The 12,966-nt window shown below is 64.2% G+C and overlaps 4 protein-coding genes across 4 annotated transcripts; 1 reads left to right on the top strand and 3 right to left on the bottom strand.

The window, feature by feature from the left end:
- Nucleotides 1-874: 874 nt before the first annotated feature.
- Nucleotides 875-3,229, bottom strand: JCM10292_006969 (Zn(II)2Cys6 transcription factor; the record flags this gene model as incomplete). Its single annotated transcript, XM_076649698.1, has 7 exons — nucleotides 875-1,324; nucleotides 1,396-1,810; nucleotides 1,867-1,943; nucleotides 2,002-2,196; nucleotides 2,263-2,384; nucleotides 2,589-3,086; nucleotides 3,169-3,229. 7 exons carry the CDS (start codon nucleotides 3,227-3,229, stop codon nucleotides 875-877), a joined length of 1,818 nt encoding a protein of 605 aa, XP_076504688.1.
- Nucleotides 3,230-3,860: 631 nt separating this feature from the next.
- Nucleotides 3,861-8,113, bottom strand: JCM10292_006968 (PAS domain-containing hybrid sensor histidine kinase/response regulator; the record flags this gene model as incomplete). Its single annotated transcript, XM_076649697.1, has 12 exons — nucleotides 3,861-4,239; nucleotides 4,294-4,463; nucleotides 4,543-4,692; nucleotides 4,761-5,005; nucleotides 5,062-5,123; nucleotides 5,190-5,445; nucleotides 5,505-5,598; nucleotides 5,659-5,955; nucleotides 6,025-6,325; nucleotides 6,409-6,654; nucleotides 6,734-6,962; nucleotides 7,027-8,113. 12 exons carry the CDS (start codon nucleotides 8,111-8,113, stop codon nucleotides 3,861-3,863), a joined length of 3,516 nt encoding a protein of 1,171 aa, XP_076504687.1.
- A 340-nt stretch (nucleotides 8,114-8,453) lies between these two features.
- Nucleotides 8,454-10,262, bottom strand: JCM10292_006967 (uncharacterized protein; the record flags this gene model as incomplete). Its single annotated transcript, XM_076649696.1, has 1 exon — nucleotides 8,454-10,262. One exon carries the CDS (start codon nucleotides 10,260-10,262, stop codon nucleotides 8,454-8,456), a length of 1,809 nt encoding a protein of 602 aa, XP_076504686.1.
- Nucleotides 10,263-11,360: 1,098 nt separating this feature from the next.
- Nucleotides 11,361-12,761, top strand: ADO1 (adenosine kinase; the record flags this gene model as incomplete). The annotated part of the gene is made up of 6 exons (XM_076649695.1): nucleotides 11,361-11,497; nucleotides 11,559-11,637; nucleotides 11,719-11,885; nucleotides 11,967-12,141; nucleotides 12,211-12,348; nucleotides 12,414-12,761. 6 exons carry the CDS (start codon nucleotides 11,361-11,363, stop codon nucleotides 12,759-12,761), a joined length of 1,044 nt encoding a protein of 347 aa, XP_076504685.1.
- Between the last annotated feature and the right edge of the window lie 205 nt (nucleotides 12,762-12,966).

Genomic DNA, 12,966 nt, shown 5'->3' with positions numbered 1-12,966 from the left:
GAAAGGCGAGCCTTCGCTTAGCTCGAGCTCGATGGCGCGCTTGACGTCCTGTGAGTCGACAGAGTCAGCTTAACAGGACGACAGAGCACCCTCGATCGCTGCACACACCTCGAACGTGTGTCGGGAGCCGAGTGAGTCGAAGAGCGCAACGTTGAGCACCCGCGATGCCCCGCTCGCCGCGAGGGAGTGGACCTCGAGCGACTGGTGCATCGTCCTCGTTCTCGTGCAGCCCGCTTGCTGGTCCCGAGCGAGCTGGCTGGCCGAACGAGGGAGATTGGCGAGGGGAAGGAGATGACGGGACGGAGCAAGGAGAAGACGAGGGTCACGAGTGGAGTCACGAGAGGCGGACGGTCGCGGTGATCTCGCAGGGATGAGCGTGACACTCTGCAGGGCAACCGTGACGCCTGTGACGGTCCGTCACGCCGCAGAAGCGCAACCCAGGAGATCCAGCCGAAGGAAGCGCAAAGCCAGAGAAAGCAGTGCTGCCCTGCGGGCGGTGCTACGGGACGCTCGAGCCCCTTTGTCCAAGCGAGGCCGACCCCCTTCACAGGATCCGAGCGGAGGAAGACGGACACGGCAAAGGAGACAGCGGACGAGGCGGTGAATGGTGGCGTCCACAGTCTGAATCGTGCTCGAAAAGAAAAGGTAGAATGAACGGAGGGTACGGTAAAGCGCTCATCGCGCAGCTGAACCAACGAGAGATCAGCTCTTGAGCGGACTGATACGAGAGCCCCCGTGGCGAGGAACAAGCGAGGACGCTTGGCCGGAATGCAGCAATAAGGACCGCGGCGTCGTGCAACGCAAGGCATGACGGACAGTGTCTGTGCAGTACTGCCCAAAGGCCGGGAAGGAGAGGACAACTTGACGACGGTATTCAGAGAAACGCAATGTGCATATCCTCCTGCTCGAGCACGTCGCGCCAATCACGGAGCCAGCCATCAGCTTGCTGCACTTCCCAGATGCGCTCAAGGGCCTTGATGTTGTCGGACCAGCCGGGCTCCGAGCCAGCTGCGCGTAGCCCCTGAAGGCAAAGGCGCCGGTCGGCGGGCATGATGGCTGCCGTCCCGGCAAGGAAGAAAGGGACAGCGCGCATGGCGTGCATCAAAGCGTCGGGAATCTGGACGGGCGCGGTGACACCCGGAGAATTGGCGGTGGAGGGGCCGCCACTGGTCGGATCGTGAAGCGCTGTAAAGTCGGGGTCGCGGCGGACTGTGCCAGAGACGTAACGGGCGCCGATGCGAAGGATCTGCTGCAGCGATGCGGCAATGATGGCGGATAAGGGCCCGTGCTTCCAAACGGTCTGGTAGAGGTAGATGAGAATCGCCTGTGGAGAACAGAGACTGGATGTTAATTTGATCGGACGAGTGTCAAGGCAAAGTTGGGTATTGGTCTTACGTGACGGTACATCTCCGTGCTCGCAAGGTACTCGAGATACGTTGCGCTATCAGCGAGCTGGTCGCTGGTCGCCAAGGGAGGGCGCCAACTTCGGATGGCCTTCTCGATCGCCTCAGCTTTGCAAGCGACGACTTCGCTAGGCAGGGAGCTTTGGGGTGCCGCAAGATTGGCTGCTGCTGCAACGCAGAGCATGAGGCCTACCGGAATGACGCCGAGTTGCGGGATGACCGAGACGTAGGAATTGACCTCGTCTATGAGCTCCGTCGAGCCCGCAAAACGGGGCTCGCCTGGCAGGCCGAGGATGCGGAACGAAGGTCGACGTCGAAGTATGAGGCAGATCATGACGTCTTCCCAGCCAAAGACGGTGAGGAGCAGCTGGTTGGGGTCTTGAATCGTCTGCAAGTCAAGGATCGGGCTGTGTCGCCGCGAGTGTCAGGACATGGCAACGGCTGAATGCCTTGTAGGACGTACTCTGGGCCAAGTTCCTGAATAAAGATCTCATAGAGCAGCAGCAAGAACTGCGCCGCTTGTGCACCGACGCGAACAAACTGCAAGACGGAAGACAAGTCAGCCAGCTCTGCAGAGCCAGCACAAGTCACTGCTCACTTGGTGCGAGTATAGATCCATGAGGGCCTGAAGCTTGACAGCAAGCGGGATGGGCTGGCGACTGAGCTGATCGAGCGCGACTTGGAAGTATTCGTCTGCTCGCGCGCGCAGTTCGTCCTCCTCGTGCTTCATCCCGTTGATGTCGACAAGGCTGGAGGGCGTATTCTGAAGGACGTGAAGGCGGTAAAGCATGCACTGCAAGGCAGCAGTCGTGAGGCCTGGGAGACAAGATAAACGCGACACAGGCACGATGTCACGCACCGTTGCCATTGCAGCATTGCGGCCAACCTCTGTCGAAGTAACCGTCTGCTTGATAGCTTGGACGGCAATTTTGCGCAACGGTCCACTGAGACTGCAGAAATAGGCATCGTAGAAAAAGGCGTCTGCAACGACGGGGTTGTCAGCAACCTATGTCTGCGTGCAAGTAGCATGAGCACAGTGCTGCTCACAAGCTGCATCCAGCTCTTCTAGCGGCTCGACTGGCGTGGAAACGGCCTGAGAAGCTTGTGTGGGCGTCCGTGTCGGAGTATCGGCGTCGAGTGCGGGAAGAAAGGGCGGGAAGTGATCGGGATCATGGCTCCAGGCACAGAGTTCTTGATCGACAGCCTGGAAGGTGACTTCAAGGTTCGCATGTTCCGCAATGCGGCCCAGCGAGCCGAGGGAGTGGAAACCCGGCCTGATGCTGTCGAGATGAGCGAATGAGGAGCGTTGCGGCGAGGACGGTTGAGAGGCGGGCGGGCAGATCTGGGAGGATGAGGGAGCAAGCCCGTCGATTTGCGTGACGGCGGGTCCTGCCTGCTTCGGAGCAAGGGCGGCGGGAGTTGCTGTGAATGCCGGAACCGCCGTGGTCGAATTCGGGACCGCCGCCTCGGGCAACGGCGGCGCGACAGTATCCACCGAAGCGCTCCTGGACGTTGAGCGCCCCTCACGAGCCTTGGTGCGGGCACCACGCTCGAACACGCGGACTGGCTGCTGAGTCGGCGGGATGGGCCATTGGCACTTCCAGGCGCCCTGAATGCATCGCTGGCAGGCGCCGTCGTGCTCGTTCGAGTGCGTCTCGTCGCACTTCTTGCGTCTTTCGCGGCCTGCGGGACAAGAGGATGCGCGGCGAGGTGAGCGGTCAGCGAGCAACTGATGAAGTCGACGAGGGACGGGCATGGGGCGTACAGGTCAGGCAGCCCGCCTTCGACCGCTTGCGCTGTCGAGCGAGCGTGTCTGCGTCCGACATGCTCGCGGTGCGTGCTTCGACTGTGTGAGAGAGGCAAACGCGAGTTCTCTTCTTCGACCCACGATCGCTGTAGCACCTCGACTGGTCACGGCTGCGCTGCTGAGAGGCGACATGCACGATAACCCTTGCCGCAGACATCAGAGGTCGGGAAAACTGGACGTGTGCTCAGATCTACGGCAAGTTGGACTACCGTAGCACTTGTTTGCCTCGCCGCTGGGGAGCCGCTGTTCTCCCTCGTACATGCACTCGTCGAGCATCTGCCATGCCGATCTTCTCCGGAGCAACGCCAAGAGCACAGTTGCCGCTGTTGGTGCTCCCTTGTCATGCTGCGAAGAGTGCAAGTGGTTGGCGCGATCTGGCGGTTGCTGGCGCGAACCAGCGCCCGAGTCGCGCCAGCGGCCAGCCGACAAGAAGTGGCTCACGCTGCGCTCGAGCCGCTGCACCGAAGTGGTGCGACAGAGATTCCGCCTCGTACTGCTTCATACGCTATGACCGCAGGCTGGCAACTCACGGTGCAGCGGTATTTGGAAGTTGCAGATCGTCATGCCGGTCCAGCTATAGCCCACATTCTGGTACAAAAAGACCTATGAAGACAACAAGATTGCTCATTAAAAGTCCGCTGATGCTTGTTCTACTCCAAAAGCGATTTGCCCTCTGGATGCGATGGCGGGATGGTCGTGCCCGCACCATGATGGTACATGCTATCAGCGGCATGAATGAGCTGTTGTGGTGGAAGCACAGAGTCTCTGGGTAGTCGGGCTGCTCCAGAAGCGTGTCCGAGCGGAGATGGCGATGAGATGACTGGAAGCGAGGAGGACGACGAGGTCGGACTGCCCGGCGCAATGATTTCGACCGTAGCGCCCGTTGTGAGGGCTTGGGACAGCTCATCGTTGGGCTGTGCGGCAACGAAGGTTCCCTCGACGGCGGCACCGGGCGCAGAGGTGTGTTGGGCATGAGTCGGCGCGGTATCGGGCGTGTCGGCACGTATGCGGGCAATCAGATCTGGCACCCTGTAACTGGGCTGTCAGCTCGAGCTGTGCGTAGGACGCGTCCAAAGAACGCACTTGTACGGCTTCGTGACGACACAGTTCATGCCCGCGGCGAGAGCCGCCTCCTTTTGCGCATTGCGAGCGTTCCCGGTCAAGCCCACGATGCGTTGGCGACCCGTGCGCTGGCCCTGCTTTTCCATCAGTCGTATGGCACGACTAGCCTCGAGGCCGTCCATGACCGGCATCTGGGACTCATGGGAGGATCAGCGGGTGTACGTCGGAACCGACAGAGGATAAGGTTCCGAAAGGAGCAATCCAACACACCTCAATGTCCATCAAGATGCAGTCGACAGAGCCGCTGGGTCTGCTGGCCAGCAGTCCGAGTCCCTCCTTCCCATCGCACGCGAGGAGCACATCCTCGCACCCCTCCTTGACGAGCTGCCTCCGCAGCACTGTCCGGTTAATCTGGTTGTCCTGCAAAACTCGAAAGCTTGTGAGCTTGCCAAATCCACAGGGCGCGCTTGACCAGAAGAGAGACGGACCTCGCAGCAAAGGATGGTCAGGCCCTTCAACGGGTTCGCGTCGTCACCCGACCGGCTTAGGAAGACCGCCGGTGCGCGTCCACGCTCAGCGTTGGGCGCGGTGATGCCCTCGACGACAGCGACAGGACGCTCGTCAGTCGGCAACCCAGCGTCAACCGAGCGTGCCGTGATGAAACAGCGGAAGATGGACCCCTTGCCGACCGTTGAAGCGACCTCGATCCGCCCGGCTTGAAGCTCGCAAAGATCTGCGAAGGGGTCTCATGTCAACGCTGTGCCGCAAAGCCCTGAATGGAAGACATACTGCGCGCGATCCAGAGACCTAGGCCGCTTCCGCCCCAAGTCGTATGCGTGAAGGGCGAAGCTCTGCGCGGTGGGACGGAAGTGAGCTGGGGTCCCGAACGCAAATTGCGGAGGGGCTCAAAGACGTACTGCATAAACTTGGCGAAGAGGCGGCTCGTCTCCTCCTCCGTCATGCCGGGTCCGGTGTCTTCCACCGAGAAGAAGAGATAGACAGGCTTCTGCTTGTCGATGTAGTACTCGGTCTCGGGCGGCGGTATGAGAGGCGTGTCCCGCTCGGGTGGTCGAGCCGAAACCTCGACCGTCAGGGTGACGATACGAGTTTCTGACTTGGCGGTGAAGCGGATGGCGTTCGAGAGGAGGTTGACGAGAACCTGGGTCAGGCGCGCTGTAGGACCACACAATGAGCGACTACACAACAAAGTGGTGCAACTGTGCGATGCTCACCCGGATCGGCAAAGACGCGAGCGCGCGGACCAAGACGAGCAAGAGACGAGCCGATAACAAGCTGCAGCTCGATGCCCTTGGTGCGACACTCCGTCTGCGGAGGAAATGCGCGTCAATCCACGTAATTGACAGATAGCAGCACGAGACGACCCGCCTTGAACATGCGGCAGATGTTGCGCAAGCTGGTCGCTAGGTCGAACTCGACCGGCGTGATGCTGTACTTGCTTAGCTGAATCTGCGCCAGCCCGAGGATGTCGTTCGCTATGCGCTCCTGCGCCATGCCGCACTCGGCGATGGCGTCAAGCGCCTCAATGTCTTCGTCGAGCGTGTCGAGCAGCTTCGAGTCGAGATCTTGCGGGAATTTGCCGACACCTTCGAGCGCGGCGAGTCTATCGCGCAGCGAGATAAGCGAGGACCGAGTGAAGTCGGCGTTCTGCAAGATCGCCGAGATCTGCCAGAGGATGTAGGTCAGCTTCGAGTCAGAGCGAGAAGGGGTACGCGAAAGGGCGCAAGAACGCACAGGGTTGCGAATCTCGTGGCTCGTCACGTCGATGAGCAGCTCCTGCTGCCGCTTTTCCTCAACGGCAACCTTGCGCCGTTCCTCCGCCTCGTCGGCATAGCGCTGCGCCGCCTCCTCACGCTCGCGCGAGATACGCAGGAGCTCCTCTTCAGCTCGAGTTTGCGCCGTGACGTTCGTGACGCTGGCAAGCCATCCGCTTGCCTCCCGCGGGTTCGAGGAGTTCGGGCGAGCCTGCACAAGGCAGACCCCACCGTACTTCCAGCGGAAGCGCGCCTGAAACTGATCAAGCGTAGTGAGGCATCTGTGAATGTAGCTCATCAGCAGGAAGCGACTCGCTGGAAGTGTGCACGATGGTGCGGAGCAGGCGATCGCAGTGCAACGTACCTGTGCCACTTCTCGAACACCCAGTCGGAATCGTCCGGATGCAGCTCCTTGACCCACTCGTCGAGCGGCCGGCCCTTCTCGAGATTGACAATCTGGTACCATGAGTCGTTCGCGGAGATGAAGTGTCCATCGAGGTCGATGCGCGCGAGACCGACGAGTGCCGTCTCGCCGAGAACGGCAAGCTCATCGCGCAGCTGAGCTTCGCGTAGCTCGGAAGCGGTCGCCGCCGCCTTGTGCTTATTGATGCTATCGCGTATGATGAGGAAAGTGAGCGGCACTGCCAGACCGAAGCGAACCAATTAAATGTAGGGAAAGGGGTATTCACTTGAGCAGCTGGCCGCAGTATCCGTCTAGCCGCCCGTTGATCACCGCAGGCTCGATGATGCAAACGCACCACTGGTCGCGCACGCCTTCCCGGATCCAGCGGAACTCGTACTCGTCCCGCTCAAAGGGCAGGTCGCGCGTGATGCGTTGGTAGTGCTGCACGACGCGCTCACGGTCGTCCGGATGGATGCGAGCCGGCCACGCATCATTCGTCTCGCCCTCGGCGAGACCTGCAGGAAAGAGAGCATCAGTCAGAGGAATTCGCATCGCGCGACGGAGTGAATTGAGACGCACCGCAGGTCTGCCGCCACTTTGGGTTCGCCTGCGTGATAGACAAATCACGATTGACGCGGAAAAGACCGATGGGCGCGTGCCAGGCGGTGTACGCGAGTCCTTCGAGAGAGACGGCGTCCTTCGCGCCTTCGATCGAGATCTCATGTTCGCCGAGCTGCTCGACTAGGACGCCCTTGCCGAGCCGCTGCCGCGCGAGCTGCACCGACATCGGCATGCGCTCGGGCTCGGAGCGCGCTACCGACGCAGCAGCTCCGCGCTCGTCGTCATCGTCGACGGTCTCGCCGTTCGCCTCGGGCTGAATCTCGCCTTCGTCCCCGGCTGCGCGCGCGCGCGCCTCCTCGCCAAACTCGACGATTTCGTCCTCGTCCTCCTCCGCCTCATCCTCTTCTGTGAAAACTCCGCCGTTCGCCACGCTCGATGCGGGCAGCATCGTCAGGACGGTGCATCCGGCATCAAGGACGACGGTTGCGCGCCAGTGCACCTTGGAGAAGTTGACGCCGGCGACGAGGTGTAGCGCGATCTGGCGGTGCGCCTGGAAGCGCGACTGGCGCGAATAGGTCGAGGTTGTCGAGGACGAAGAAGAAGGGCGGCCTCCGAACCCTGGACGGACGGGCTGCGACGTGGTCGACGGCTGGAAGACCTTGAGCGGGCCGTTGTGCGTGCCGGGCGAAGGGACTACGCCTGCGCTCAAAGGCTCCATGGCGCGCTCAATGCCATCGCGCAGCCAGCGCCGGAGAAGCTCCTTGGAGCGGTCGTCGAGGGCATCGGTGAGCGACAAGCGAGTACGGCCGTGGTGCTGCTCGTCGTGGCTTGTCGCATGCGGCTCTTGCAGCCGGGAACGGGGTAAAGGCGCTGCACCCCCGACACCTTGATTCAGGAACGAGAAGAGGGCCGGGTTCTGCCAGACCGGTTGCGGCAGCTCGCCGTCCTCAGCCAAAGCGTCGTGAGAGTAGATGCACGTCGACAGCGGCTGATCGTGCAGGTAGGCGACGAGTGCGTGCGGGAGCCGCTGCAGACCGTCGTCTGCGGGTGACGAAGGGCCAGGCGGAGGCGGTGCAGCGCCGGCGGCCTGTGCGGCAGATTGCATCGCAGTCGACTGTGCGTGCCGCGGTCCGTTCTGTTGCTGTGTACAGACGTCGAGCAGCAGGAAAAGCAGCCGTACGAAGCGAGAGCGGAGCAAAGCAGCCGGGCAATCCTACAGCGGTCCAGGCCTGGAACCACGGGCCGATTCGATCACTCGATGAGAGTTCGGCGATGAGCGTGCAGCACCACACCACCTCGCTCGTCCTCGACCAGCACGTCCGGCGTAAGCGCACAATCGGGCCAGCCCGTATTTCCTTTCGCTCCGCCGCGTCCGTCTCCGTTCCGCCGTTGTCGCCAAGTGCCCATGCGAGCTGTACAGCTCCGTCTCCTCTCCGCCGCTCTACCTAGCAGCCGCCGCCCCCTTTGCTCCAAGCTGCGCACGGTCGTATCCCTTGCGGAGCACGGTCGTATCCCTTGCGGAGCCTCTCCTCGGCCTCGCGGCGGTTCTCCCTCGCCTCGCTCCTCCCGACCTCGCCCCGCCCGCCCCCGCCGCCCGCCCGCTGCTCGTCGCCGCGCGCGCGGCGCCTTGAGAGGTAGTAGTCGTCGATGACGGCGAAGTCGCGCGACGCCTGCACCTCGAGCCGCTCGTCGGCGTGCGAGTCGGCGAGATGCGACCGCGGCCGCGTCGCCGGCGAGGCACCGTACCGCGTCTCGCCCTGCGGCGGCGCGGCGAGCGTCGCGGGTGTCGAGTGCGAGTGCGCGTGTGGCGGGCGCGGCGAGGTCGTCGAGGCCGAGAAGGATCCGCGGCGGACGAGCGCCGGCGCGCCGAGCGACGCAGCACCGCGAGCCGGCGAGGGCGCGCGGCCGGGTGGGTCGAACCCTCGCACGACTCGAGGGGACGATGCCGACTCTGCCGTGCCGCGTGAAGGCGAGGCCGGGCGCGCGGGACGCAGACCTGGCGAAGCGGACGAAGCGAGTGCGTTCCCACCGCTCGCTGCCCCGCGGGCGGGCGACGGCGCGCGGCGCACCGACTCCACCGTGCTGAAGGCTCCTGCGCTCGACAGGGCGGGAGACGCTGCGCCGACCACACCGCTAGGCACGGGTCGAGCCGGGGACGAGCCGCGCCGGACGCTGCTACCCATCATGCCAGGGCCAGGTGACGACGGCCTCCTCGGCGGGGCGGCAATGCTCGCGCCTACTAGCGTCGAGCGCGTGAGCGGCGAGATGCTGGTCCTGAACCCTTCTGGCACCGGGCTGGGCGGCCTTACCGCCGACGAGCTCGACATCCGCCTTCCTCCGCTGCTCCCGCGGCGCACACCCGCGCCTCCTTCGCCCGCCGCCGCCCCGCTGCGCAGCGCATCGAGCGAGTAGTTGAGCTCGAGCTCGGTCGCACCGCTCGCTCCGCCGCGTAAGGCAGGCGGGACGGGCAGGCCCTCGTACGTCGCGAGCGAGCTGAGCCTGCGGCCGGACGAGTAGCGCAGCTGGACGGGCGCCTGTGGCGCGAGCGCGCTGCTCGAACGTAAGCCGCCGGGCGCTGCACGAGTGCTGCTCGGAGCGCGCGCGACGCGGCTCGCTGTGGGTAGTCCCGCGGCGCCCGTGTCGACGACGCCTACCTCGAAGCTCTCGCCGCTGTCGCCGTCGCTGCTCGCCTCGACGATGAGTGCCTCGTCGTCGACTCCGCCAAAGCGCGAGTGCATGAGGCGCGAGTCGACGACCTCAGCGCGGCGCCGCTCGGCGCGCAGCGCAGAGGGGTCGTTGTGCCGGATCGCGGCGGCGAGGGCCGACTCGCGCCGCGCGTGCGACGTCGAGGGAGAGGTGGGCGAGATCGGGATCGGGCGCGTCGGAAGCTCGCGCGCTTGCGACGAGGAGCGCGCTGCAGCGGTGCTGCTGCTGCTCCGTCCGAGGCGCGATGACGAGCGCACGAGTGCCGCCGCGCTGATGCCGACTGTAGGCGAGGTCGGGGAGCGGATCACGGCTGCTTCGGGCGCGAGGGTCGTGCAGACGGCAGTCGTCGCGCTCGAAGGGTGCACGAGGCTCGTGAGGAGGTGCGAAGAAGGCGTGCGGTGGAGGGACGAGGCGGACGAGGGTGGGCGCACCGTCGCGAGCGAGGTCGTGGTCGTCGAGCGATGCAGGGAGGGCGACGGAGGGCGGGCAGGCCCGCCGACGACCGAGGCGGACGGGGTCGTCAGCGAGAGACGGCGCTGGCGCTGCATGCGGACGAGGCGGACTGCACGACACGAGTAGTCAGTCTGCGCCGGCTCGCTGGTGCTCTCAAGTGTGCCCACTGCGCAGGTGCTGATCGAGCTACTGGCTGCACGGTCCGCGTCAGTCTTGGGCCCTCGTACGACCTGCTTCGGGCGACGCGGAACGCACCTGCTGGGGACGAGTCCTGCTCGCTCCGCCTGATCCTGCTGTTCCTGTGCGGCGCGTATTGGTTCGGACGCGACTCTGCTGTGCTACTCGGCGCTCGTGCGCTGCTGCTCCTGCTCGCGAGCGAGGCGAAGGCGTCAGTGCGCACATCCTCGTCGCTCCGCTTTGCTCGCTTGGCCCGCGCGACTCCGTGCGCCGTGCTGGGCTGCCCTGCTTCTGAGCACAGCTGGCGCACCGTAGGCTGCACGAGCGCCTGCGAGGCGGGACGAGGTGTGGGGACGAGTGTCTCCTGTCCGCGGCGTTCGGCGTCCGCAGACGAGGAGTCTTGAGTGGGGCGCGGGAAGGAAACGCACGAGGTCGAGGGCGGAGAGTCCGTCGTAGGTGCTCTGGCTGGCGCACTGGAGACTCCTAGGCGCGCGAGGAGCGAGAGCGATCGCACGTAGAAGCGACGGGTGACGAGCGGAAGCAAGACAGCGGGGCGAACGTCGAACGGCGGTCTCAGAGTCGCGCTAGCGGGGGGCGCGCATCCGAGCTGCACAGCCACAGCGATCACGACGCGCACGCTTTGCAGAAGACACGCTGTACAAGTGCGCGCTCGTACAGCACGGTGCGACAAAGTAGAGGACGGGGCACTCAAGACTTGGCACTGCAGATTGCGGATCAGCCGTGCGATGTAGTATAGACCCTCTCAGCCACAGTCAGACCCCGCTCAGACCCTCCTGCGGGCGGGCGAGAGAAAGTGCCCGCCGTGGCCGGATCCAAGAGGTGCGAGCGGACCGCTCCCTCCCTCACCCGCACTCTTCCCCCCAGACAAGGTGAGTCCAGCGCACACCCACCGTACAGACTGTTCAGAGCCGTACTGACCCTCGCTCGCCTCGTCTGCGCTGTCCATCTTCCCCTTCGTCCTCGTCGCCCAACGTTGCAGCTCACCGTCGCCCACCATGTCGTCGCCGCTCCTCCTCCTGGCCATGGGCAACCCGCTCCTCGACATGCAGGTCGTCAACAAACCCGAGCTCCTCGAAAAATACGGCCTCAAGCCCAACGACGCCGTCCTTGCCGAGGGCAAGCAGAGCGCGATGTGCGTCCCGCCCTGCGCCCCGTACGAGTTGGTCAGGCCCACTGACGAGCTCTGCGTGTAGCTACGAGGATCTCCAGAAGAACTACGAGGTTCACTATGTTGCTGGCGGTGCCGCCCAGAACGCTGCTCGCGGCGCCCAGGTGCGTCTCGCTAACCATTACTGCCGTGCTACAAGATCTAGGGTGCAGTTGATGGCTGACAGAGAAGCGCACCGCACGCAGTATGTACTCCCGCCCAACTCGACTGCCTACCTCGGCTGCGTCGGCGCCGACGCGCTCGCCGACCAGCTCCGCGCCGCCAACGAGAAGGAGGGCCTCCAATCGGCGTACCAGGTCGTCGAGGACAAGCCGACCGGTGCCTGCGCCGTCATCATCACCGACCACAACCGGTGCGCTCCACTTTCTCCTCCTCCCCCTCCTCAGCTCGTCCTGTCGTCCCGCCCCGAAGCTGACACCTCGCGGTGCAACAGCTCGCTTTGCACCAACCTCGCCGCGGCCGAGGCCTTCTCGGTCTCGCACCTCGACAAGCCCGAGATCAAGGACCTGATTGAGCGCGCGCAGAACTTCTACCTCGGCGGCTTCTTCCTCACCCACGGCCTCGAGAGCGCCCTCGTGCTCGCCAAGCACGCTGCCGAGAAGAACAAGGTGCGTCGCTGCGGCTGACACTCTCTCAACCGGATGAAAGCGAGCGCGCTGACGATTCGCATTTGACAGCCCTTTGCGATGAACCTGTCCGCGCCGTTCATCCCGCAGTTCTTCAAGTCGCAGGTCGACGAGATGCTGCCCTACGTTGACGTCCTCATCGGCAACGAGTCCGAGGCCGAGGCGTACGCCGACAGCCACGAGTGGGGCGTGCGTCCTCGAGTCACTCCGCTTCTTGCACCTTGTCGCAAGCTCACTCCGCCTCGTACTCGCAGACCAAGGACCTCGCGGAGATCGCGTCCAAGCTCGCCGCGCTCCCGAAGAAGAACGAGGCGACCGCGCGCCTCGTCGTCATCACGCACGGCGCCTCGTCGACCATTGTCGCGTCGTCGTCGCCCTCGCTCGTCCCCTCGGGCACCAAGACGTACCCCGTCGCGGTCCTCCCCGCCGACAAGATTGTCGACACGAACGGCGCCGGCGACGCGTTCGCGGGCGGGTTCCTCGGCGCGCGCGCGCTCGGCAAGAGCGTCGACGAGGCGGTCGAGGCCGGGCACAAGATGGGCGCCATGTGCGTGCAGCTGAGCGGGCCGACGTTCCGCTGGCCCAAGGAGCAGGTGCTCTAAGCTAGGCCGGAGGGACCGGGACGCTGGACGTTCAACCGATTCCGCTCTAAAGAAAAGGCATGAAGACGTGAAGAACAAAAAGGGGCCGCGCTATTTCCGGATCCGTTGTGTGTGCAGTACTGTCCGTGTCGCATTGTCATGAGCTCAACCTCGCAGCCAGTGGACTGAACCGAGAGAAGGCTTGGGCGGCGGTCAGGGGCCTGAT

Source organism: Rhodotorula paludigena (assembly GCF_050403205.1).
Source record: "Rhodotorula paludigena JCM10292 DNA, Rt_paludigena_JCM10292v1_ctg27, whole genome shotgun sequence".
NCBI lineage: Eukaryota > Fungi > Basidiomycota > Microbotryomycetes > Sporidiobolales > Sporidiobolaceae > Rhodotorula > Rhodotorula paludigena.
Note: the sequence above shows the minus strand (reverse complement) of the source record. Positions and strands in the feature narration are given on the sequence as shown.